This window comes from Scyliorhinus torazame, chromosome 6 (assembly GCF_047496885.1).
Source record: "Scyliorhinus torazame isolate Kashiwa2021f chromosome 6, sScyTor2.1, whole genome shotgun sequence".
Classification (NCBI taxonomy): domain Eukaryota; kingdom Metazoa; phylum Chordata; class Chondrichthyes; order Carcharhiniformes; family Scyliorhinidae; genus Scyliorhinus; species Scyliorhinus torazame.
Window position 1 is genome coordinate 277,016,560 of NC_092712.1, and position 26,157 is coordinate 277,042,716.

Here is a 26,157-nt window from a genome sequence, read left to right on the forward strand (position 1 = left end):
TGTGCGAGATGATCTCACCAACATAGACGGGGTCCTTATGAAATCGCACAGGATCGTTATTCCGCACAGCGTGCGCCAGATGATTCTTCATCAACTACACGAAGGCCACTTGGGCGTCGAAAAATGCAGACGAAGGGCCCGGGAGGCGGTATATTGGCCGGGTATTAATGAAGACATAGCCAACATGGTGCTCAACTGCACAACCTGTCAGAGGTTTCAGCCGGCGCAACCTCCGGAAACACTTCTACCACACGAGATGGTGACGTCCCCCTGGGCGAAGGTGGGTGTTGACCTATTTCACGCGCTCGGCAGAGATTACATTGTTATTATAGACTACTTCTCAAACTACCCGGAAGTCATGCCTCTCCATGATCTGACGTCGTCCGCAGTCATTGGGGCCTGCAAGGAAACGTTTGCTCGCTATGGCATTCCAAGGACTGTCATGTCAGACAATGGACCTTGTTTTGCCAGCCGTGAATGGTCGTCCTTTGCCGTAGCATATGGTTTCACTCATGTGACATCCAGCCCTCTGCATCCACAATCGAACGGGAAGGCTGAAAAGGGTGTCCACATCGCCAAGCGGCTCCTGTGCAAGGCGGCTGCTGCCGGATCGGACTTTAACCTTGCCTTGCTGGCCTATCGATCGGCCCCGTTATCCACGGGTCTCTCGCCAGCGCAGCTACTAATGGGTCGCTCCCTCAGGACGACGGTACCGTCCATCCTGGCACCAACAACAGACCATGAGGCGGTTCTTCGGAACATGCAACTGCAGCGTGATCGCCAGAAAAGTCGGTACGACACACGAGCGACGGACCTGCCCCCCCTGTCCTCCGGAGACAAAGTACGCGTCCATCAACCGTATGGTGGCTGGTCAGCACCGGCCGAAGTCCTCCGACAAGTGGCTCCCCGCTCGTTCCTGGTTCGCATGCCGGATGGTTCCGTGCGTCGCCGCAATCGGCGCGCCCTTCGCCGACTTCCACGCTCACAGCCACACAGCACGCACACGCCAGATCCTCAACAGGCTTCCGAGGATGACTTTGTGGAGCTACCGCACATCACGCCCTTTCCATCGCCACCCATGGCCATGCCTGCACAGCAGCCGGTGGTTCTTGGTCCACCCTTGAGGCGGTCAACCCGAACTCGTCGCAAGCCCATTAGACTGGACTTATAATACCGTTCATATGTTTAACAAGTTGCACAATTTTACATGATAACCTGTTGTTGTTTATCGTTCCAGATGTCGTCTGACTGGACAACTGTTCAAGTTTTTTTTTTCTTCTTCTCTCGTTCGCATTTATGTTATGTTATGGTACAACTTGGTTCATGTGACGCACCCGACATCGCCCCATGTACATAGTTCCGTCATATGCACATGCTGCACACGACACACACACACTCCTAGATGCACTCACGACACGATCATATTTATCACCATGTAGGCACATATCTTTGTAAAAAGGGGGGATGTCATGATATTCAAACACACACATCATGATGGACACACTAACAGGCAAATCAGAGTACACAACACCACAACCAATCACAGACAAGAACACCAACCACATAAAAAGCACGAGCACGACACCTGGTGGTCAGTAGGTCTGGGGAGAAGGGAACAAGAAAGAGCTGTTGAAACACCACAAGCAGGGAACCCCCCACGTGCAGAGTGCAAAGACCAAACTGTAAATAGCAAGTTTAAATAAAGAAGCGTTGTACCATATGCAACTGTGTTGGCTCATCTGTGTGTCAGAACACCCAACACCACAACCCCCTTCACACTATTTTGCTTCAAATTTTAAACAGTCCCAAAACATAAGTATAATTTTCATATTTGTAACATATCACATGAGTGACTCCATTTCAAAAATACTGCAACGCACCTTGGGACATTGTGAAATCATGAATGGTGCTGTATAAATGAAAAACTCTAATTTGTCTTCTGCCACAAATTGAAACTGCCAAGAACATCAAGATATCATTGCTGAGGCTACTTCAAAATGACAAATTAAACATTTTGAACAAACCGTGGGCCATTTTATATGTATAAGACAGGGAACGACCCCATTTCAAAAACAAAATTGTATTTAGTCCTATAAAATAAACTTTTCTAAGTTGGGGACAATAATAATCATCTAAAAAGTCATTCCCCCCCACGCACAATTTACAGAACATCAATTATATGGGGAGAAAATGTCTTCCTTGCAATATTTATTGATGTGTTCCATAATTAGTCCCACTGATTACGTATTACTAAAAATGTTGGAGTGCATTCAAAGTTCAGTGTTGACAATATTAAACTTCCTCCTTCAAACTCACCTGCAGCTATTATTTCTAACCACAAAATTGATGAGACAAGCCAATTTAGCATTTCAGTTATAAACCATAGGCCATAAATTATAATTGTTCATCAGCTGTGAGACGAATGCAAGATTTTAGATATATTGGATTATAAACATTTGGCATTTTAAGGGTTAAAAGCCTGGGGTTAGAGTGTGGTTGATTACAGTAGTCATGTTTTTAAAATAACCTTGTTTTGCAAAATCAGAAAGCTTTCAGGAGCCAGAGGTGAAATTGACCAGACTAAAAACAGTCAGGGATAATGCAATGTCGTTTGACTGGGGGGAACTGGCTACCCTTTTCGATCACTAGTAAAGTATTTTGTTCTCACAGTAGGGTAGTTAAAAAAGAGTAATAGTATTTAAGGCAAAGCAGACTTGTCTGAGGATAAGGAGAAAGCTGAAACAAACCAGTTGAAACTGCTTTTTGTAAACATTCAGCCAGAATCTGCAGGGGTTCTAACAGGAGCCAAATCTGTTCTGGAAATCAAGTGTTAATCTGTACCATTGGGATGTGGGATGAATTGAGAGCTATATGGTTTTTCCTATTTTGCTGTTTAATTGGGAATAGAGATAGTAATTAATGGTATTGTATTTACTGTATTGAGTAGTATTGTTCAAGGTGTAATTGGAAGCTATTTTTGCGTGTGATGTTAAAGAGTTTAATTGTTTATTTATAATAATGCTTTGTTTTAGAAGGTGGCTGATGCGGGGGGGGGGGGGGGGAGCCAGCGTGGGTGCTTCTTGTAAGGCACAGTCTGGGGGCGTTGGTAACAGCGCCTCTGCCGTTCCCGCCGGCGTGGTACTCCATCAGTCCAGTGGTGGTGGCGGCCCTGAGAGTCTGGCAGCAGTGGAGGAGACATGAGTGAGCAGAGGGGGCATCGGTATGGTCTCCAATCTGCAATAATCACCGGTTTGCCCCGGGGAGGATGGACGGGAGGTTCTGAATTTGGCGGCGAGCGGGGATTGAGAGGATGGGGTTCTTGTTTATAGAAGGAAGCTTCCCGAGTACGAGGGCGTTGGAGGAGACGTTTGCATTGGCGGGGGGAAATGAATTTCGATATTTACAAGTGCGGGACTTTCTGCGGAGGCAGGTACCAACCTTCCCACTCCTGCCGCTACGGGGGATTCAGGATAGGGTGCTTTCTAGAAGATGGATAGGAGAGGGGAGCGTCTCGGACATATATAAAGAGCTCCAGACAGAGGACTGAAGTAAAAGTGGGAGGAGGAGCTGGGGGGAGAAATAGAGAGATAAAGGAGGGCCTTTGGGCAGACGCGTTGGGTAGGGTCAACGCGACCGCAACATGTGCCAGGCTCAGCCTGATCCAATTTAAGGTCATTCACCGGGCTCACATGACAGTGGGCCAGATGAGCAGATTCTTTGGGGTGGAGGACAGGTGTGCAAAGTGTGCGGGGAGGCCATATGTTCTGGGCATGTCCAAAACTGAGGGGATTTTGGCAGGGGTTTGCCAACACCATGTCCACGGTATTAAATATGAGGGTGACAATGAGTCCAGAGGTGGTGATTTTGGGGGTGTCGCAGGATCCGGGAATCCAGGAGGAGAAAGAGGCAGATGTTCTGGCCTTTGCTCCTCTGGTAGCCCGGACGCACATATTACTAGCATGGAGGGACTCAAAGCCCCGGAAATCGGAGACCTGGCTTTCGGACATGGCTGGCTTCCTCTGCCTGGAGAAAATTAAGTTTGCCATGAGAGGGTCTCTGTTAGGGTTCGCCCGGAGGTGGCAACCATTCTCGCAGAGAATTAATCGTCAGCAGAGGGGGGGGGGTTAGGTTAGCGTAAGCAACGGTAGGACCTGTGGGAGAGGGAGGCAGTAATTTCACTATGTTAATATTTTCCTTGTTGTGTACATTGTTGATTTTGTTGCTGTTACAATGCCAAAGAAATACCTCAATAAAATGTTTTTTAAAAAAATGTTTTGTTTTAAAATACTAAATCCCTATTTCTTCATGCATTCACCCCTGGAGCGAAGTATTCTTTTCACACAGTCCTACAAAATAAAATATTGGGGTTTTGGTCCCGTATCCTAGCCATTGTTGGGATCTGGTCTGGGATTGTAATAGCTAATATATTTTAAAATATAATGAAACAGTTTATAGTGCACTGTTCCTTGGGTACCAGCAACCCATAATACAGCTTCACCATAAACACTTCCATGAGATGATGCTGGTTGGTTTAATTATTTGAAGCATTCACAAAATTTGTAGAAGGAAAATATAAAACATGTTTACATTCATTGTCGCGACTTTCTTGATATGGACTGACAAGGCCAATAATGGATCCTGTCAGCACCATTAAATCAAGGGTGATTGGTTAAAACTGAAGAGGAAAAGGATCTGTCAAAATGATTTTTAATTTGATGCTGGCTAAACAGTGTTGTCAGTTATTACCAGGCTTCACTGTGACATTGATAAAGCTTTCTCCATAGGCGCCATCTCCAGATACACAGACTCTGAAAACATACAGGCCATCTGACAACTGAAAGTGAAAAAGAGGATTACATAATGTTACAGCATAGAAACAATTCAGCCCCAAAACGTCTGCGCTGGTACTTATGCACCTCGTTAACTTCGTTTTGCCTTATTCTATCTCGCCCCACCTTTGTATTTTTCGATACCTTCTTCCCACACGTACCTGTCAAGCTTCACCTTAAATACATCCATACCATTATATCAAACACTCAAAACTCTCACCACTTTGAAGAAAGAATATCAAACTTTCAGACTTTATCATACAGTTTATTGGGTTTAATTAGTCCTCCTTTCCATTTTATGGCAGTTCATAATTCACTCAAGGATAATGTGAATACAATATTACTCGTATATTGAAAAATCAGAACAGTGCACAATACAACAGAAACGCTGTACTGAATAAAAGCTCTAAGAAGACCTTTAATTGCACGCATATAATTGCTGCTAGACACATTTGTTATGGGGGATCAAAGGTTAGTCACTGGTTTCCCACCTCCTTTGAACTGGTGGCCAGGCTGATGGTTTACTAAAATTGATTTCATTCACTTGTGATGAGGCTCCTGTGTGAAGTTAATTTAGGCACCGAGTGTGGTATTCAATTTGGCATCATTGGACAGCAGTTACAATCACTTCCTCAGACTCTCAAAGAAATAAGATTATTTTTCCCTTAATAGGGGAAAGATTGACGTAAAATCCATATCATAGAATGGTCATATCGTAGAATGGTTACAGAATAGGAGGAGGATTTGACCCATTGTGTTCATGCTGGCAGCCTGCAAGAATAATTCAGCCAGTCCCATTTCTCCACCTTTTCCCTATTGCCTGGCAAATTTTCCTCCTTAGATAATGATCCAACTCTCTTTGAAAGTAATGAATGCCTCTGCCTCCCCCACATATTCAGGCAGTGCACTCCAGATCCGAACTGTGTAAAGAAGCTCTTGATGTTGCCATTGCCTTTTTTGCCAAGTTAAATCGGAATCCTCTGGTTTCAATCCTCTCACCAATGGGAACAGTTTCTCCCTATCTACCCAATGCAGATCCGTCATGATTTTGAATACGATTACAAATTTCTTCTCAACCTTCTCTTCTCCAGCTTCACCAATCTTTTCACATAACCGAAGTTCCTCATCCCTGGATCCATTCTTGTGAATCTTTTTTTTTTTTAAATTTAGAGTATCCAATTCGTTTTTTCCAATTGAGGGGCAAATTAGCGTGGCCAATCCATTACCCTGCACGTCTTTGGGTTGTGGGGGCGAAACTCACGCAAACACGGAGAGAAATGTGCAAACTCCACACAGACAGTGACCCAGAGCCGGGATCGAACCTGGGACCTCGGCGCCGTGAGGCAGCAATGCTAACCACTGTGCCACCGTGCTGCCCTTTGTGAATCTTTTCTGCATCCTCTCTAATGCCTTCACATCTTTCCTAAAGCGTAGTGTGCAGAACAGGACTCAATACTCCAGTTCAGGGTGAACCAGAGTTTTATACAGGTTTAACATAACTTCCTGGCTTTTGTACTCATACTCCCTGATGCATAAAATCCAGGATCCTGCGTGCTTTTTTTAACCGTACTCTCAACTTGTCACCTTCAATGATTTGTGTACATATGGCCCAGGTTCCTTTGTTCCAGCACCACCTTTTGAATTGTATCCTCTGGTTTATATTGCCTCTTCTCATTTCTATTGTCTCTCCTCATTTGTCTTCCCAAACTGAATCACTTCACACTTCTCTGCATTAAATGTCATCTGTCACTCCCCATCCATTTCACCAACTTGTCAATGTCCTTTTGAAATGTAACACTATGCTCCTCACAGTTCACTATACTTCAAGTTTTGTGCCATCTGCAAATTTTTGAATTGTGCTCTACGCCCAAGTTTAGGTCATTAATATACATTTTTTTAAAAGCAGGGCTCCTAACTCCAATTTAAAACCTTCCTCCAGTCTGAAAACAACTGTTCATCTGCCTGCCTTTCTTTATATTAAATGGTTGGAAGAGAAGTTACATATTCACAAATCAACAAAAAGATATCTGCCTGGAATAAATTTGCCTATATCTATATCTTATTTTGAGATAAATTTTTAAAATACGGCATATCATGGAGATAAGATTTTGCAGCTGTCATACTTTGTTACTGATGCAAAATTATTTTAATATGTTAGGTGTTTCTGAGCTACGAAACTCAAAAACACTAACATGAATAGTTGCCTCAACAAAACAATTAAACTCTTGAGTGACCTAAATTCTTACAATGTGAACTGAAGAGATCACAAGTTCATCTTAGGCGAATAACCAATTGCACATTTTAAGTGGTGTTTAATAGGTTTAAAGATCTTCCTCCATTTCTAGCGTACTGTCCTAAACTCTCACTTTGGAAACAGTGAGCATCTCAGTAAATACAATTGACTTGATAATCAAATTATGTTTAACAAATGCAAGGTGGAGACTATGCACAATTTCTTACACAATCAAAAAGTTGTCCATTTGCCTAGGGTTGAAATTCCTACTTTTCTACCTTTAATCTGAAAGAATTTGAAGCTGAAGATTAAAATGAAAAGTCATTGGATATGATTAATAATCACTTTACTTTCTTCTAAATTCTGGTTTCCTCATTTTCAGCATTTAACCTGCCCCATATGTGTCACATCACTACCAGCAACGTTCCTTCACTGCAGTAACCATTTCCGGGATGTCTAGGATATAGTCACCTCTCTGCAGAGGTACTCTTAATAAAACTGAACAAAAAGCAAACCAGTAAGAAAGAAAATTACTCCGCATAATTTTGATGGCATTTTGGATCTTTTTCAAATCTACTTACAGTGCTCCTCACCCAGCCAAAATTAACAGGTGTACAGAGTTCAGCAGTTACTCAATTGAATGTCAACATATCTGCCAACAAATCCCACGTGCCATCAACATTCTTAGCTGTAATCATAGATGATGGGAAATAATTAGGCTTGATTTGACAACATTCATGCCTCTGATTCAGGTTCACATGCAACCGGAGAGGAGGGATCTGAAATTTTAGAACTCATGGGGTAGAGCTTTCAAAGGCCTGAATGCCAGACTCTTAAAACTGGCTCATGGTATAGTTGGCACGTGTGTCATAAAAGGGAGGCTTCATCGTGTTGTGGACTTCAGGAAGTTGCAGTGACCTCACCTAGGACCAATGTTCCTGCAAGGTCCCATCGGAAACACAAATGTAGCTTTCAGTTTCAGCTGAGCAACTCCCATATATAATATGCCCATTTGCCATGTTTTATTTGAATTGATTTTTGCCCTTTACCTGAGACAGTTTCAGTGTCGGGGAGTCCTTGCCTTCCATTACGCCCTCAAAGTCCACAGGATGGCTCACTAAATTCCACTGATAACTGTAAGGTGTTTCTGAAGAGAGAAATAAAAGCATCAACAACCAAGTACTGTGAATGCAAATAAGCAAACTAGCCAAGTCCGAAAGAATGAGCGTTATGCTCATAATCCAAATTCTTTGTGCCCCCCTCGGCCCCTGGCAGTGCCACCCTGGCTCTTGGGCATTATTGCACTGCCACCCTGGCATACAGACAGTGCCCCTGCCAGCTTGGCAGTGCTATCTGGGCACCTGGGCAGTGCCAGGATGGCAGTACCAAGGTGCCAGCTGGGCAGTGCCAAGGTGCCCGCGTTCCAGGGCGAGGGCCAGAGGGCCACCCTGCACTGATCCCGACCACCCAGAGGACCCACATTTGTGTGGACCAGTGCTGAATGGCGCCCGGCTGCAGCTTCACTGGGGAGGCCAGAAAATTGAGGGAGACCAATAGATGCTGGGTACCTTCGCCGGAGCCAGTTTAAAACTGGCTTCGGCACGCACCGTTTGGTCCTGCCCTTTATGGGCGAGATTCGGACTCTGATGCCTCGTGAGAATTAGCTGAATGCAACGAGGCGTGAAGACTGTCAGGAAGCCCTTAAGAAGGCTCTCCCGGCTGCACCGTGTTCAAGGTAGAGTGCAATGCGGCCGGTGGAATGTGGTCAAGGAATTATCACACTTCATGCACTGAGCTCGTCAGTGCAGGAAGGGACATCGGGGTACCATTTTTAAATGCTGCCCCGATCTTTCAACCCCGTCAGATACCCCACTGCGGACCCCCCTCCCCCCACAGTGCCCCAACCTACTTGTTAGGGGGCCCTCTAGCACCCCCCCCCCCCCCCCCCCCCCCCCCCCACACCCCACTTCTTAAGGGCAAGGCACCCCTGAGCTCGATCCCACCGCAGGATGCGAACAATGGAAAAGTCCATTGACCTCAGGCAGGATTCTCCGGTCACCAGGTGGGCATGGCCAGAGAATCCTGCCCTTAGCTCCCAGTCTGCACTGGCATTCAATCAGATATGGCTGACCCATTAGCTAACTCTATAAACCCGCCTTCTTCCCCACATTCATCACTACCTTTTGTTAACAAAACATCTATCAATCTCAGATTCAAAATTAGTACCTGACCTGGCAGCCACTGTCATTTGTAGAAGACAGTTGCAAATTTCCTCTTGAGTGTATAAATGTTTCCTAATTTCACTACTGAGAGACCTGGTTCTAATTTTTAGGGCATGTCCCTCAATCCTAAACATCTCAACCAGTTCCTCTCTATCTACCCTAACCAGGATCTTCGAAACTCGGATCAACACATCAATAACCTTCTAAATTCCAGAAAATACAACCCTCATTGCTGCAATCGTGCTTCACAATTTAACCCTTGGATTCCAGATACTGGAACTGGAAGATGTTAGAATCGATCGTAAAGGAGATTATTTCTTGTAATTCGAGACATTCAAGATATTTGGGAAGAGTCAGCATGGTTTCGTGAAAGGGAAATCATGTTTAACAAATTGAGTTCTTAGAATGAGGAACATGCGCTGTGGATGAAGGGGAGCCTGCGGACAGATTTCCACAAGGCATTTTAATAAGATACCACATCAAAATAAACACTCATGATGTCGAGGGTAAGATATTAGCAAGGACAGAAGATTGGCAGAAAACAGATTATACATAATTGATTTTTTTCTGATTAGCAGGATGTGACGAATGAAGTAAGGAAGCGGTCTGTGCTGGGGCCTCAACTTTTTACAATTCATATTGATGACTTAGAAGAGGGGGGGCAAAGACATGGTAACTAAATTTGTCAGGATTCGACAAAACCCAGGGTTCGATCCCAGCCCTGGGTTACTGTCTGTGTGGAGTTTGCACATTCTCCCCGTGTTTGCGTGGGTCTCACCCCATAACCCAAAGATGTGCAGGGTAGGTGGATTGGCCACACTAAATTGATCCTTAATTGGAAAAAAATAATTGGGGACTCTAAATTTATTTTAAAAATCTAAAATTACACAAAGATAGGAGGAAAATATGTTAAGAGGACGCAAAGAGATTGCAGACAGATTGGTTCAGCAAGTGGGCAAAAATCTGACAATGTGGGAAAATATGAAATTCTTCACTTTGGCAGGAAGAATAAAGAGGCATAATAATAATGCTAAATGGAGAACAGCTTGAGAATTTCAGGGGCAGAGGGATCTAGGTGTTCTTGACCCCGAGTTGCAAAACAAGTGAAAGTAGATGTTTTTAAAAATACTCAAGGCCTTCGGCTGCCCAATAACTATAGTCAACAGGTTTGCAAATTTAAACATAATTCTTTTAGTTACTATAATTAAGTAGACAATAAATACAACCAGTTAACTATCTGATCTCTAACTCCACATACAGAGGAAAGAGGGGTCTAAAATAATGAAGAAATTAAAAGGATAAGTCTTTATTTGAGAGAGAGAGAGAGAGAGAGACATGGACAAAACTTTATAAAAGTGATCCAGCTACAGTGCAGACTTTGTTTGCACTGAATGCTGAATTTGGTGCATTTGAGTGCTATCGTGAGAGTTTGGTGACTGAGGGAGTTAGGTGAGGAGGGAGTACGGTGCTCCTTTCATTTCATTTCCGCAAAGAGCGAGAAGGGAGCCAGGAGTTTACAGAGAGTGAAGCTGACTTGGAGCAGAGTCGGAGGGCGGAGTTCCAGTTGGTCCACAGGGCAGCTATATTCTGTAAGGTAAGAGGGGGCTAGGGCAGTTGCATGCTCCTTCCGTAGGATGTGGGTGGTGAGGGATACCACCAGTGTCCCCGCTGACTATACCTGCGGGAAGTGCATCCAACTCCAGCTCCTCCGAGACCGTGTTAGGGAACTGGAGCTGGATGAACTTCGGATCATCCAGGAGGCAGAGGGGGTTATAGAAAAGAGTTACAGGGAGGTAACCACACCCAACGTACAGGGCAAGAGTAGATGGGTTACAGACAGGGGAAAGAAAACGAACAGGCAGACAGTGCAGGGATCCCTCGTGGCCGTTCCCCTTCAAAACAAGTATACCATTTTGGATGCTGTTGGTGGGGGATGACCTGCCGGGGGAAGGCCCTAGCGGCCAGGTCTCTGGCACTGAGTCTGGCTCTGGGGCTCAGAAGGGAAGGGGGGAGAATAGAAAAGCAATAGTAATAGGAGATTCAATGGTTAGGGGAATAGAGGTGGGTGAATCAGGAATAAGGTGGGTGAACTTAAGGCATGGATCGGTACTTGGGCCTACGATGTGGTGGCCATCACGGAAACTTGAATAGAAGAGGGGCAGAAATGGTTGTTAGAGGTTCCTGGTTATAGATGTTTCAATAAGATTAGGGAGGGTGGTAAAAGAGGTGGGGGGTGGCATTATTAATTAGAGATAGTATATCAGCTGCAGAAAGGCAGTTCGAGGAGGATCTGCCTACTGAGGCAGTATGGGTTGAAGTCAGAAATAGGAAAGGCGCAGTCACCTTGTTGGGAGTTTTCCATAGGCCCCCCAATAGCAGCAGAGATGTGGAGAAACAGATTGGGAAACAGATTTTGGAAAGGTGCAGAAGTCACAGGGTAGTAGTCATGGGTGACTTCAACTTCCAAAACATTGAGTGGAAACTCCTTAGATCAAATAGTTTGGATGGGGTGGTGTTTGTGCAGTGTGTCCAGGAAGCTTTTCTAACACAGTATGTAGATTGTCCGACCAGAGGGGAGGCCATATTGGATTTGGTACTTGGCAATGAACCAGGGCAAGTGATAGATTTGTTAGTGGGGGGGCATTTTGGAGATAGTGTTCACAATTCTGTGACTTTCACTTTAGTAATGGAGAGGGATAAGTGCGCGCAAGGTTTACAATTGGGGGAAGGGTAAATACGATGCTGTCAGACAGAAACTGAAGTGCATAAGTTGGGAACAGAAGCTGTCAGGGAAGGACACAAGTGAAATGTGGAACTTGTTCAAGGAACAGATACTACGTGTCCTTGATATGTATGTCCCTGTCAGGCAGGGAAGAGATGGTTGAGTGAGGGAACCATGGATGACAAGAGAGGTTGAATGTCTTGTTAAGAGAAAGAAGGATACTTATGTAAGGCGGAGGAAACAAGGTTCAGACAGGGCGCTAGAGGGATACAAGATAGCCAGGAGAGAACTGAAGAAAGGGATTAGGAGAGCTAAGAGAGGGCATGAAAAATCTTTGGCGGGTAGGATCGTGGAAAACCCCAAGGCCTTTTATACATATGTGAGGAATATGAGAATGACTAGAGCGAGGGCAGTTCCGATCAAGGACAGTAGCGGGAGATTGTGTATTGAGTCTGAAGAGGTAGGAGAGGTCTTGAACGAGTACCTTTCTTCAGTATTTACGAATGAGAGGAGCCATATTGTTGAAGAGGACAGTGTGAAACAGACTGGAAAGCTCGAGGAGATACTTGTTAGGAAGATGTGTTGGGCATTTTGAAAAACTTGAGGATTGACAGGTCCCACGGGCCTGACGGGATATATCCAAGGATTCTATGGGAAGCAAGAGATGAAATTGCAGAGCTGTTGGCAATGATCTTTTCGTCCTCACTGTCAACAGGGGTGGTACCAGGGGATTGGAGAGTGGTGAATGTCGTGCCCCTGTTCAAAAAAGGGAATAGGGATAACCCTGGGAATTACAGGCCAGTTAGTCTTACTTCGGTGGTAGGCAAAGTAATGGAAAGGGTACTGGGGGGGGGGGGGGGGGGGGGGGGGGGGGGGGGGGGGGGGGGGCCTCCGATGGGTTCTGGCCCCCAGTCGGGGCCCACCGATCAGCGGGCCGGCCTCACTCACCCCCCCCCCCCTCTCCCTCCCCCCCCCCCCCCGGGCCTACTTTGTTGCACAGTCGGCCCTTGAACCCCCACGCCATGTTGCGTCGGGGCTGGCGCGCTGAAGAAGTCCCTCGCGCATGCGCGTGTTGGCGCGGCCCAACTGTGCATGCGTGGGTTGGCGCGGTGCCCATTTGGCGCCACGAAGGGAGGCTGGAGCAGCGTGAACCGCTCCAGCGCCGTGCTGGCCCCCTGTGGGGGCCAGAATCGGTAGTCCCCGTGCCCGTTTCGCACTGTTGTGAAACGCGATGGCGTTCACGATGGCGCGAACTCTTAGTCTCCATTTCGGAGAATCGCGCCCCCTGTCTCACTCTGTAGATGTTGGTCTGAGGAAAGAGGCGGGGTGTGAGTACCTCATCCCTTTTATAGTGAGATAACACCCCGGAGTGTGCTGAATGGTCATTGGTCATGTCCTATTCTATGTGTTCATTAGCTGCATGTTTGCACATCATGACATCTCCCCTTTTTTTTAATGTTTTGTTGCCATTTGTGAATGTATTCACATGTGAATGAGGCTGTCTAACGTGACTGACAGAGGACAACAGAACAGAGCAAACAAAACAAATGTTCACAAGTCCAGTCGCTGAGGCTTGCGTCTGATCCTGGTCGACCACCGGAGAGGTGGCGGAGGGGACGACGGCGCCTTGACAGGCGGGATGGAAGCCTGACTGGTGGCCTCGTGGTGCGAGGTATCAGGAGATGGCAATTCAACATATGGAAAGGGAGGAGAAAGTGGTCGCGGGCAGGCAACTTTGCACAGAGCCCGTCGATTCCTTCGCACGATGGAGCCATCAGCCATACGTACTGATATGCCATCAATAAACACACGACGAGTGATGAACGTAACTGAGGCTTTTATACACTAAACAGCAAGTCTCCTGGCCTCTGGTCCCGAACTGGGTCGGAGGCAGAGACTAGCCACCTTTATACATGAGCCCTAGGGGAGGGGCCACAGGCGGAGCCTGCCAGGACAAGCCCAGGCATGTAACAACACAAAACAACACAATGCAATACAGTGGTTTACCACATTCACCCCCTGTTTAAAATAAAGAGTCTGGCGGAGGTGAATTGGTCTTAAAGGTCAAGTCTGTCGGGGGCCTTGACCTTCCACTGTGATCGCCTCAGTCATGGCTGTGGTGTCAAGACCTGCGCGTCCGGGAGTGTGTTGTCCTCTTCTTCACCCAGTTGTTGAGTCGGTGAATGGGGGGGGCGGTGTATGGGAGAGGTGGTGGTGATTGTCGCCGGTGGGCCTGCGGGTGCTAGTTCGTGAGGTAGGTGGGCAGGGGTGGGGGAAGACGGAGTATGGTTGGGGGTGGTGGTGATGGTCGCTGGGGAACCTGCAGGTGCCAAATCCCAGAGGGAGACTGTGTCCTGTCGCCCGTCCTGATGTGCCACGTAGGCATATTGTGGATTGGCATGGAGGAGCAGGACCTCCTCGACGAGGGGGTCGGATTTATGGCTCCTCGCATGCTTCCTGAGGAGGACGGCCCTGGGACTGCCGGCCAGGGCGGGAGCGACACCCCGGAGGTGGACTTCCTGGGGAAGGCAAACGTACGCTCGCGAGGAGTCTCGTTGGTGGCTGTACATAGGAGCGACCAGATGGAATGGAGCGCATCGGAGAGGACCTCCTGCCAGCGGGAGACTTCTAGACCGTAGAGGACGGCCTTCCAGACCGTCGCGTTCTCCCTCTCCAATTGTCCGTTGCCCCGGGGGTTGTAGCTGGTCGTCCTGCTGGAGCCGATGCCCTTGCTGAGCAGGAACTGACGCAACTCGTCGCTCATCGAGGAGGGACCCCGATCACTATGTATGTAGGCGGGGAACCCGAACAGGGTGAAAAGACTGTGCAGGGCCTTGATGATGGTGGCAGAGGTCATGTCAGGGCACGGGATGGTGAAGGGAAATCTTGAGTACTCGTCAACAACGTTGAGGAAATACACGTTACGGCCAGTGGAGGGGAGAGGCCCTTTGAAATCGATGCTGAGGCGCTCAAAGGGGCGAGAGGCATTTACCAGGTGTGCTCTGTCTGGCCGATAGAAGTGCAGCTTGCACTCCGGGCAAACTTGGCAGTCCCTGGTTACGGTCCTGACCTCCTCGATGGAGTAAGGCAGGTTGCGAGCCTTGATGAAGTGAAAAGAACGGGTGACCCCGGGTGACAGAGGTTATTGTGGAGGGCCCGGAGTTGGTCTACTTGTGCGCTGGCACATGTACCGCGGGATAGGGCATCTGGGGGCTCATCGAGCTTCCCAGGTCGATACAAGATATCGTAGTTGCAGGTGGAGAGCTCAATCCTCCACCTCAGAATCTTGTCATTCTTGATCTTGCCCCGCTGTGTATTATTAAACATGAAGGCAACCGACCGTTGGTCAGTGAGGAGAGTGAATCGCCTGCCGGCCAGGTAATGCCTCCAATGTCGCACAGCTTCTACAATGGCTTGGGCTTCCTTTTCGATGGAGGAGTGTCGAATTTCGGAGGCATGGAGGATACGGGAGAAGAAAGTCACGGGCCAGCCTGACTTGTTGAGGATAGTGGCCAGAGAAAAGTCCGACTCATCGCTCTCCACCTGGAACGGAATGGACTCGTCCACAGCGTGCATCGCGGCTTTGGCAATATCTGCCTTGATGCGGTTGAAGACCAGTTGGGCCTTAGCCGTCAGGGGAAAAATGGTGGATTTGGTAAGTGGACGGGCTTTGTCCGCATAATTGGGGACCCATTGGGCATAGTATGAGAAGAACCCCAGGCATCTCTTCAGGGCCTTGGGGCAGTGGGGGAGGGAGAATTCCAGGAGGGGGCGCATGCAGTCGGGGTCGGGCCCTAGGACTCCGTGTTCCACGAAGTAGCCGAGGATAGCTAGGCGGGTTGTACAGAAAATGCATTTTTCTTTATTATAGGTGAGGTTCAGGAGTTTAGCAGTGTGAAAGAAGTGCCGGAGGTTCTCGTCATGGTCCTGCTGATCATGGCCGTAGATGGTAACATTGTCTAAGTACGGGAATGTGGCCCGCAGCCCGTACTGGTCAACCATTTGGTCCATTTCTCTTTGGAAGACCGAGACCCCATTGGTGACACCGAAGGGGCCCTGAGGAAGTGGTAGAGGCGGCCATCTGCCTCGAAGGCAGTGTATTGGCGGTCCTCCAGGTGGATAGGGAGCCGGTGGTACGCGGACATCAAGTCAACTGTGGAGAAGACTCGATACTGCGCAATCTGGTTGACCATGTCAGATATGCGGGGGAGGGGGTACGCAGCGAGCTGCGTGTACCGGTTGATGGTCTGGCTGTAATCGATGACCATCCGGTGCTTCTCCCCAGTCTTGACGACCACCACTTGGGCTCTCCAGGGGCTGGTACTAGCCTCAATGATCCCCTCTCGTAGGAGTCGCTGGACCTCCAACCTGATGAAGGCCCTGTCCCGGGCACTGTATCGTCTGCTCCTGGTAGCGACGGGCTTACAGTCCGGGGTGAGATTTGCAAAGAGCATGGGTGGGGCGACCTTAAGGGTCGCGAGGCTACAGACGGTGAGGGGTGTGGGTGGGGGGGGGGTCCACCGAACTTTAAAGTAAGGCTTTGGAGGTGGCACTGGAAGTCGAGCCCCAGTTATAGGGGAGCGCAGAGATGGGGAAGGACGTAGAGTTGAAGTTGGCGTACTCTACGCCTTGTACAGTAAGGGTCGCGACACAGTACCCCCGGATTTCTATTGCATGGGATCCGGAAGCCAGAGAGATTTTCTGGGTCGCGGGTAAGATTGGGAGGGAGCAGCGCCTTACCGTATCTGGGTGAATGAAGTTGTCTGTGCTCCCGGAGTCAAAAAGACAGGCCGTCTCGTGCCCGTTGATCCGGCGGTCATCGTAGACTTCGCGAGGTGGTGCGGCCGGGACTGGTCGAGCGTGATGGAGGTGAGCTTCGGAAGGCGGTTGGTAGGCTGATCGGAGGTAGCGGCAGCCAGCGTACGGTCGGGTGAGCCGGGCCCCCGGGAGGCTGCGGAGTGGTCTCAAAATGGCGGCCCCCAAGAGTGTGTGGCGGGAGGCATCGCCGATGGCATCCAAGGTGGCGGCCCCCATGGGTCATGCGTGTTGGGTGGCAGTGGCGATGGCGTCCAAGATGGTGACCCCCGTGGGTCGCACATGGCAGTTGGAGGATGCGTTAAAGATGGCGGCACCCATGGGTCGCACGTGGCGGCCGAAATTGAAGATGGCGGCGCCCACGGGTCGCATTGGCGGGTGGCACGGCAGCTGGGGGCGGCCCCGACAGGCAGCAGGTAGCGCTGCTGGGCCTTGAAGTTTTAGGGGGAGATCGGGCCTGGCAGGCTTTTGCAAAGTGGCCCTTCTTTCCACAGCCGTTGCAAGTTGCATTCCGTGCAGGGCATCCTTGTCTGGGGTGATTACCCTGGCCGCAAAAGTAGCACCTCAGGCCTCTGGTGTTGGCGGGCCGCTGCACGGCACGGGCTTGCGTCGCACCCCAGTCGGTTGATGGCTCCGCCCACACGGTCCGCGAGGGTGCCGTGCGGTCGGAAGTGTAGGCTTCCATGTTCTGGGAGGCCACCTCCAGCGAGTTGGAGAGTTGCACCGTCTCTGAGAGGCCGAGTGTACCCCCGACTAGTAATCGCTGGCGGATATAGTTTGATTTCATGCCTGCGACATAAGTGTCCCTGATCAGCAGCTCCGCGTGCTGGGTAGCCGATATTGCCCGGCAATCACAGTTCCGGCAGAGTATACGCAAGGCAGGCAGGAATTCTGCAAGTGATTCCCCAGGGCGTTGCCGGCTCGTGGCGAGGTGGTGCCTAGCATACACCTCGTTAACGGACTTCACGAATTGTCCCTTCAGTAGCATTATTGCGTCCGCATACGAGGGGGCGGCCCTGATGAGAAGAAAGACTCTTGGGCTCACCCATGCGTGGAGGATCTGCTTCTTCTGGAGGTCTGTGAAATCTTTGGTGAAGGATCCGAGGTACGCTTCGAAGCAGCTTAGCCAGTGCTCAAATGTTTCCATGGCGTCGGCTGCCTGTGGGTCCAGCTGCAGGCAATCAGGCTTGAGTGATGAGTTCATATTAGAAGTTTAATGTATGCCTTCCGGTTGCGGCGATGACCAGCTAAGCCGCACGTTTCGGCGGCTCCAGCTCGAACGGTCCTTCGGGCTCTTTTAAGAGCCCCAAAGGGAAATTTTTTCAGGACGAAACCCGGTGTGGGGTGAGACAACAAGGAGTCCCCCCCAGCGGAAAAGAAAAATATCGGCGGCAGCTGCCAGATCTCGAAGAATCCTCGAGGACAGTGGCAGAAGGAAGAAAGGAGCAAGATGGCGGCGGAGGGAGCCCAGGCGACATGGGGACCGGACCAAGACGAATTTTTAAGACGGTGTGTGGAGCTGCTTAAAAAGGAGGTGCTGGCCCCGATGCTACAAGCAATTGAGGGGCTTAAGGAGACACAAAAGACCCAGGAGATGGAGCTCCGTGTGGTGGAGCAGAAGGTGACGGACAACGAGGACGAGATCCTGGGCCTGGCGGTCAAAATGCAGACGCACGAGGCGCTCCACAAAAAGTGCATTGAAAGGATTGAAGTCCTAGAAAACAGATCACGGAGAAAGAACCTCCGGATCCTGGGTCTCCCCGAGGGAGTGGAAGGAGCGGACGGCGGGGCTTACGCGAGCACGATGCTACGCCCGCTAATGGGAGCTGAGGCCCCCTCGGGCCCCTTGGAAGTGGAAGGGGCCCACCGGGTCCCTGCGAGGAGACCAAAGGTGGGAGAACCACCTAGGGCGATGATCGTGCGATTTCACCGCTTCAATGACAGAGAGGTGGTTCTGAGATGGGCCAAAAAGGTACGAAGTAGTAGATGGGAGAATGCGGTGGTACGGGTGTACCAGGATTGGAGTGCGGAGGTGGCGAGAAGGAGGGCGAGTTTTAATCGAGCCAAGGAGGTGCTACACAAGAAGGCGAAGTTCGGGATGTTGCAGCCGGCGCGACTGTGGGTCACGTACCAGGAGGCATCACTACTTCGAAACGGCGGAAGAAGCATGGACCTTCATTAAAAACGAGAAACTGGATCAGAACTGAGGGACTGCTGTTGGAGGGGAAACGACAATGCTGATGTATATAGAGATGTAAATTGAGGAGGGGGGGACACTGAGAAATGTGGGCGCCGGTGAGGGGGAAGAAGAGACATAGGCGGGGGATGGGGAATAGGAGTGGGGCGGCAGAGGGAGCTGCGCCACGAGGGGCGGGACGGCTCTAGAGTACACAGGGTTTATTTTTCTTGTTCCCGCGCCAGAAAGATGATGGCGGGAAGATAGGCGCAAGGTGGATGGGAGTTCCCCACACGGGGGGGTCAAGGAGAGAGCGGGAGAAGCCGGGGTCAGTTGAAGTCAGCTGACTTTCGGAAGCAATATGGAGGGAGTAACCATGCTAGATGGGGGTCTAGCGGGGGGGGGGGGGGGTGGGGGGAATAACTGGGTTGCTGCTGCAGAGATCGAAAAGGAACTGGTAAAAGAAAAGGTGGTCGGGGCGGGAATGCGCCACCTGGGGATCGGGTGGGTGCGTGGAACCGGGATGTGGGACTGGCCCAGAGAGGGTGATGGCTAGTCGACAGAGGAGGGGGGCAGGCAGCCCCCGAGTTCGGCTGATCACGTGGAACGTGAGAGGCCTAAATGGGCCGATTAAGAGGGTCCGAGTGTTCGCGCACTTAAAAGGACTGAAGGCAGACGTGGCCATGCTCCAAGAGACGCACCTGAAGGTGGCGGACCAAGTTAGGTTAAGGAAAGAATGGGTGGGACAGGTGTTCCACTCGGGGCTGGATGCAAAGAATAGAGGGGTGGCCATACTGGTGGGGAAACAGGTGTCGTTCGAGGCTAGGGACATTGTAGCGGACAGCGGTGGCAGATATGTGATGGTGAGTGGCAGACTGCAGGGAATGGAGGTCGTGTTGGTTAATGTATATGCCCCGAATTGGGATGATGCGGGATTTATGAAGCGGATGCTGGGACGTATCCCGGACCTGGAGGTAGGAAACCTGATAATGGGGGGGGACTTCAACACCGTGCTAGACCCAGGATTAGATAGATCTAGATCCAGGACCGGAAGAAGGCCGGCAGCGGCCAAGGTGCTTAGGGGGTTTATGGACCAAATGGGGGAGTGGATCCATGGCGATTTGTTAGGCCGAAGGCCAAGGAGTTCTCCTTCTTCTCCCATATCCACAAGGTATACTCCCGGATAGATTTCTTTGTTTTGGGAAGGTCACTGATTTAGAGGGTGGAAGGAACTGAGTACTCAGCTATAGCTGTTTCAGATCATGCCCCACACTGGGTGGACCTGGAATTAGGAGAGGAGAGGGAGCAGCGTCCACTCTGGCGACTGGATGTGGGATTATTGGCGGATGAGGGAGTCTGCGGAAGGGTGCGGGGATGTATCGAAAGGTACCTGGAGGCCAATGACGACAGGGAGTAGTATGGGAAGCACTAAAGGCGGTGGTCAGAGGAGAGCTGATCTCCATCAGGGCCCACAAGGGGAAAACAGAGGCCAAGGAAACGGAAAGACTACTGGGGGAGATTTTGAGGGTTGATAAAAAATATGCGGAGGCCCCGGATGAAGGACTATACAGGGAGAGGCGACGACTCCAGACGGAGTTCGACCTGCTGACCACAGGGAGGGCAGAGGCACAGTGGAGGAAGGCACAGGGGATGAGATATGAATATGGGGAAAAGGCGAGTCGCCTGTTGGCCCACCAGCTGCGAAAGAGGACAGCGGCGAGGGAGATAGGGGGAATTAGGGATGAAATGGGAGCCATGGTGCGGAGAGCAGGGAAGATAAACGAGGTGTTTAAGACCTTTTACGAGAGACTATATAGGTCCCAACCCCCGGAGGGAAAAGAGGGGATGCAGCAGTTTTTGGACCAATTAAGGTTCCCGAGGGTGGAGGAGCAGGAGGTGGAAGGCCTGGGGGCGCCAATTGGGGTGGACGAGGTTACCAAAGGGCTGGGGAACATGCAGGCAGGGAAGGCCCCGGGACCAGATGGGTTCCCGGTGGAATTCTATCGAAAATATGTGGACTTGTTGGCCCCGCTGCTGGTAAGGACCTTTAACGAGGCCAGAGAAGGGGGGACCCTACCCCCGACAATGTCGGAGGCGACGATATCGCTAATCTTGAAGCGAGATAAAGATCCGCTGCAGTGCGGGTCCTATAGGCCTATCTCACTGTTAAATGTGGACGCCAAGTTGCTGGCAAAGGTGCTGGCAACAAAGATAGAGGATTGTGTCCCGGGGGTGGTGCACGAAGACCAGACAGGGTTCGTAAAGGGGAGACAATTAAATGTCAACGTGCGACGGCTATTAGGGGTGATAATGATGCCCCCAGCAGAGGGGGAGGCAGAGATAGTGGCAGCAATGGATGCAGAGAAGGCATTTGATAGGGTGGAGTGGGAGTATCTATGGGAGGTGCTGAGGAGGTTTGGGTTCGGGGAGGGGTTTGTCAGCTGGGTTAAACTCCTATATGGGGCCCCAACGGCAAGTGTGGTCACAAATCAGCAAAGGTCGGAGTATTTTCGACTACACAGGGGAACAAGACAGGGATGCCCGCTGTCCCCATTACTGTTCGCGCTGGCAATTGAACCACTGGCCATAGCGCTGAGGGACTCCAGAAAATGGAGAGGGGTGATTAGAGGGGGAGAGGAACACAGAGTGTCACTCTACGCGGATGACCTACTGCTGTATGTGACGGACACAGTGGGGGGGATGACAGAGGTCATGCAGATATTGAGGGAGTTTGGAGATTTCTCGGGATATAGGCTTAACATGGGAAAGAGTGAGCTTTTTGTGATACACCCTGCGGACCAGAGTAGAGGGATAGATGGCCTACCACTAAGGAGAGTGGAAAGAAACTTCCGATACCTGGGGATCCAGATAGCCAGGAGTTGGGGAACCTTACACAGACTCAATCTGACTCGACTGGTGGAACAAATGGAAGAGGATTATAAAGGTGGGACATGCAGCCGCTGTCACTGGCGGGCAGAGTGCAGGCGATTAAGATGATGGTCCTCCCGAGGTTCCTATTCGTGTTCCAATGTCTCCCTATGCTGATCACTATGCCCTTTTTCAAAAAAATAGATAGAAACATCACGAGCTTCGTGTGGGCAGGGAAGGCCCCGAGGGTAAGGAGGGGATTCCTACAACGTAGCAGAGTCAGAGGGGGACTGGCGTTGCCGAATTTGGGCGATTACTATTGGGCCGCCAACGTGGCGATGATTCGTAGGTGGATGATGGAGGGAGAGGGAGCGGCGTGGAAAAGGCTGGAGATGGCGTCCTGCAAAGGAACGAGCTTAAAAGCGCTGGTGACGGCGCCACTACCGCTCTCCCCCCAAAAATTTACCACGAACCCAGTGGTGGCGGCAATATTAAGTATCTGGGGGCAATGGAGGCGACAGACGGGTGTGCTGGGTGCCTCGGTGTGGTCCCCGATCAGGAACAACCATAGGTTTTGCCCCAGGGAGGCTGGACGGAGGATTCCAGAGCTGGCACCGGGCAGGAATCAGGAGAGTGGGAGACTTATTTATAGATGGGACGTTTGCGAGCCTGGGAGCGCTTGAGGAAAAGTATGAGCTGCCCCTGGGAAATTTCTTTAGATATATGCAGGTGAGAGCGTTCACAAGACAACTGGTGAGGGAATTTCCGCTGCTCCCGACACAAGGGATCCAGGACAGGGTACTTTCGGGGGGGGGGGTCGGGAGGGCAAAGTGTCAGAGATATACCGGGAGATGAGAGAAGAGGGGGAGGAGCTGGTGGACAAACTGAAGGGAAAATGGGAAGAAGAGCTCGGGGAGGAGATTGAGGAGGGTTTGGGGGCTGATGCCCTAAGCAGGGTAAATTCCTCTTTGTGTGCCAGGCTTAGCCTGATCCAATTTAAGGTGCTGCATAGAGCACACATAACGGGAGCAAGGTTGAGCAGGTTCTTCGGAGTGGAGGACAAGTGTGGGAGGTGCGGGGGAAGCCCGGCGAACCACACACATGTGTTTTGGTTGTGTCCGGCACTGGAGGGGTACTGGAGGGGAGTGGCGGGAGTGATCTCGAAGGTGGTGAAGGTCCGGGTCAAGCCAGCTATATTTGGAGTAACGGATGAGCCGGGAGTGCAGGAGGCGAAAGAGGCTGATGTTGTGGCCTTTGCGTCCCTAGTAGCCCGGCGTAGGATTTTACTCATGTGGAAGGAAGCGAAAACCCCTGGACTGGAGGCCTGGATAGACAATATGGCGGGGTTCATAAAACTAGAGCGGATGAAGTTTGCGCTGAGAGGATCGGCTCAAGGGTTCACCAGACAGTGGCAACCGTTCCTCGACTACCTAGCGGAACGTTAGGGGGAAGATAGATGGCCAGCAGCAGCAACCCAAGGGGGGGAGGGGGGGTAAATTGTTGTGTTTTTAGAGGGGGAGAGGGCGTGGGGGAGCATTACTTCGTGTTATTTGGTTAGTTTACTATGTTAGTTAAACAATGTTATATGGCAGTTATCATGTTACCATTTTTGTTGATTCGTAAAGGAAAAAATTGTGTTTGAAAACTTTAATAAAATATATTTAGAAAAAAAAGTTTAATGTATTAAATTGATATGCCATCAATAAACACAGGACGCGTGATGAACGTAACTGAGGCTTTTATACACTAAACAGCAAGCCTCCTGGCCTCTGGCCCCGAACTGGGTCGGAGGCAGAGACTAGCCACCTTTATACATGAGCCCGAGGGGAGGAGCCACAGGTGGAACCAGCCGGGACAAGCCCAGGCATGTACAACACAACACAACACAAAGCAATACAGTGGTTTACCACACGTACAACATAAGAGCGGGGCGCGGCCTGTCGAACAACGACAGCCAGGGCAGACCACCCACCATCCGGTATCTGGATTCTGACAGTGTATGCTGGGGATAGCACGGCCAAATCGGTGGCATGGGCATCATAGCCCTGCTTTTGACGGTCTTGGAGCTGCTGCGTCTTCTGCAGCACCGGGAGGTGATCCAGGTTGGGCAGGTGTACGGCTGGAAGCGTCATCCGCAGGTCCCTGTTCATCAGGAGTTGAGCTGGCGACATGCCAGTGGACGGTGGAGTCGCCCTGTATGCGAGCAGTGCAAGGTGTATGTCGGAAGCAGAGTCCGCGGCCTTGCAGATGAGCTTTTTCACAATGTGCGCCCCTTTCTCAACTTTTCCACTGGACTGCGGATAGTGCGGACTGGAGGTGACATGCTGGAAATTGTATGACCTGGCAAACGTGGACCATTCTCGACTGGTAAAGCACGGGCCATTGTCGCTCATGATGGTGATTGGGATGCCAAGCCTTGAGAACGTCACCTTCCAGGCTTTGATGACGGTCTGAGAGGTGAGGTCCAGGAGCTTCAGCACCTCAGGGTAATTTGAGAAATAGTCGATGATCAATACGTAGTCGTGACCATTCGCATGAAAGAGGTCGATGCCAATCTTGGACCACGGAGAGGTCATTATGTCATGCTGTTGGAGCGTCTCCTTGCTCCGCGCTGGCTGGAACCGCTGACAGGTAGTACAGTTCAGGACCATGCTCGTGATATCCTGGCTGATGCCAGGCCAGTAGACAGCTTGCCGGGCTCTGCGTCTGCACTTCTCGACGCCCAGGTGTCCCTCATGAATCTGCCGCAGCAGCAAGCTCTGGAGACCGAGCGGAATGACAATCCTATCCAGCTTGAGGAGGACACCATCGATCACCGTCAGGTCGTCCTTCACATTGTAAAATTGTGGGCACTGCCCTTTCTGCCAGCCATTGGTGAGGTTGTGGATGATGCACTGCAAGAGGGGGTCTTTGGCTGTCTCAGCACGGATGAGAACTACCTTCTCATCTGGTGCCGGGAGAATGCGAGCACACAGCTGCACCTGCGATTCGATGTGCTGGATGATCTCCAGCGGCTCACTGGAGCGGGAAAATGCATCAGCGATGATGAGCTCCTTGCCAGGTGTGTACACCAAGTTGAAGTCATACCTCCTCGGTTTAAGCAGGATTCTCTGCAACCGAGGCATCATGTCGTTCAGGTCCTTGTGGATGATGTGGACCAGAGGCCTAAGATCTGTCTCGACAGTGAATGTCGGCAGGCCGTAGACATAATCATGAAATTTGAGGATACCGGTGAGAAGACCCAAGCACTCCTTCTCAATCTGTGCATATCTGGTTTCAGTGGGCGTCATCGCCCTTGATGCGTAGGCTACTGGTGCCCAGGATGATGTGTCATCTCGTTGAAGCAACACCGCACCGATGCCATCCTGACTCGTATCTGTGGATATCTTTGTCTCCCGGTCCGGGTCGAAGAATGCCAGGACTGGTGCAGTGGTGCGCTTGGCTTTCAGCTCCAGCCACTCTGTCTGGTGTGCCGCCTTCCACTCAAAGGCAGTTGACTTTTTCACCAGGTTGCGTAGTGTATGTGGCCATGTTTGGAATGAACTTGCCCAGAAAATTGACCATACCCAAGAAGTGCATCACCGCCTTTTTGTCCTCAGGGACCTTCATCGCCTCGATGGCCTTGATTTTGTCTGTGTCCGGGCGCACACCATGCTGTGACATCTGGTCGCCTAGGAACTTGAGCGTCGATGTGCCAAAACAACATTTGGACCTGTTTAACTTTAGGCCGTTGGCATGTACACGGTGGAATATCTTCTGGAGACTGGACACATGTTCTTCAGGGGTCGTGGACCATATGTTGATGTCGTCCACGTACACACGAACCCCTTCAATGCCTTCCATCATCTGCTCCATGATGCGGTGGAATATCTCCGATGTCGAGATGATGCCAAATGGCATGCGATTGTAGCAGTATCTGCCAAAAGGTGTGTTGAAGGTGCAGAGCCTTCTGCTGGACTCTTCCAGCTGGATTTGCCAAAATCCCTGTGATGCATCCAATTTGGTGAAGAAACGCACATGTGCCATCTCACTCGTGAGTTCCTCCCGCTTCGGGATGAGGTAGTGTTCCCGCATGATATTCTTATTGAGATCCTTGGGATCAATGCAGATGCGCAGGTCCCCCGAATGCTTCTTTACGCACACCATCGAGCTGACCCAGTCAGTCGGTTCGGTGACCTTGGATATGATGCCTTTTTGCTGAAGATCCTCGAGCTGTGTCTTCAGGCGCTCTCTCAGTGGAGCAGGGACACGTCGTGGTGCGTGGACCACTGGCTTGGCATCAGGCTGTAGCA

General features: G+C 50.4%; 1 protein-coding gene across 1 annotated transcript in view; it reads right to left on the reverse strand.

The window, feature by feature from the left end:
* Positions 1–26,157, reverse strand: part of LOC140425441 (dyslexia-associated protein KIAA0319-like) — a 179,039-nt gene that overhangs the window by 74,412 nt on the left and 78,470 nt on the right. Inside the window, exons 6-7 of the mRNA XM_072509716.1 lie at positions 8,112–8,209; positions 4,747–4,834 (exon numbers count right to left, since the gene is read on the reverse strand). Coding sequence (XP_072365817.1) covers positions 4,747–4,834; positions 8,112–8,209 — 186 coding nt within the window. The remainder of the gene's footprint in view (positions 1–4,746; positions 4,835–8,111; positions 8,210–26,157) is intronic.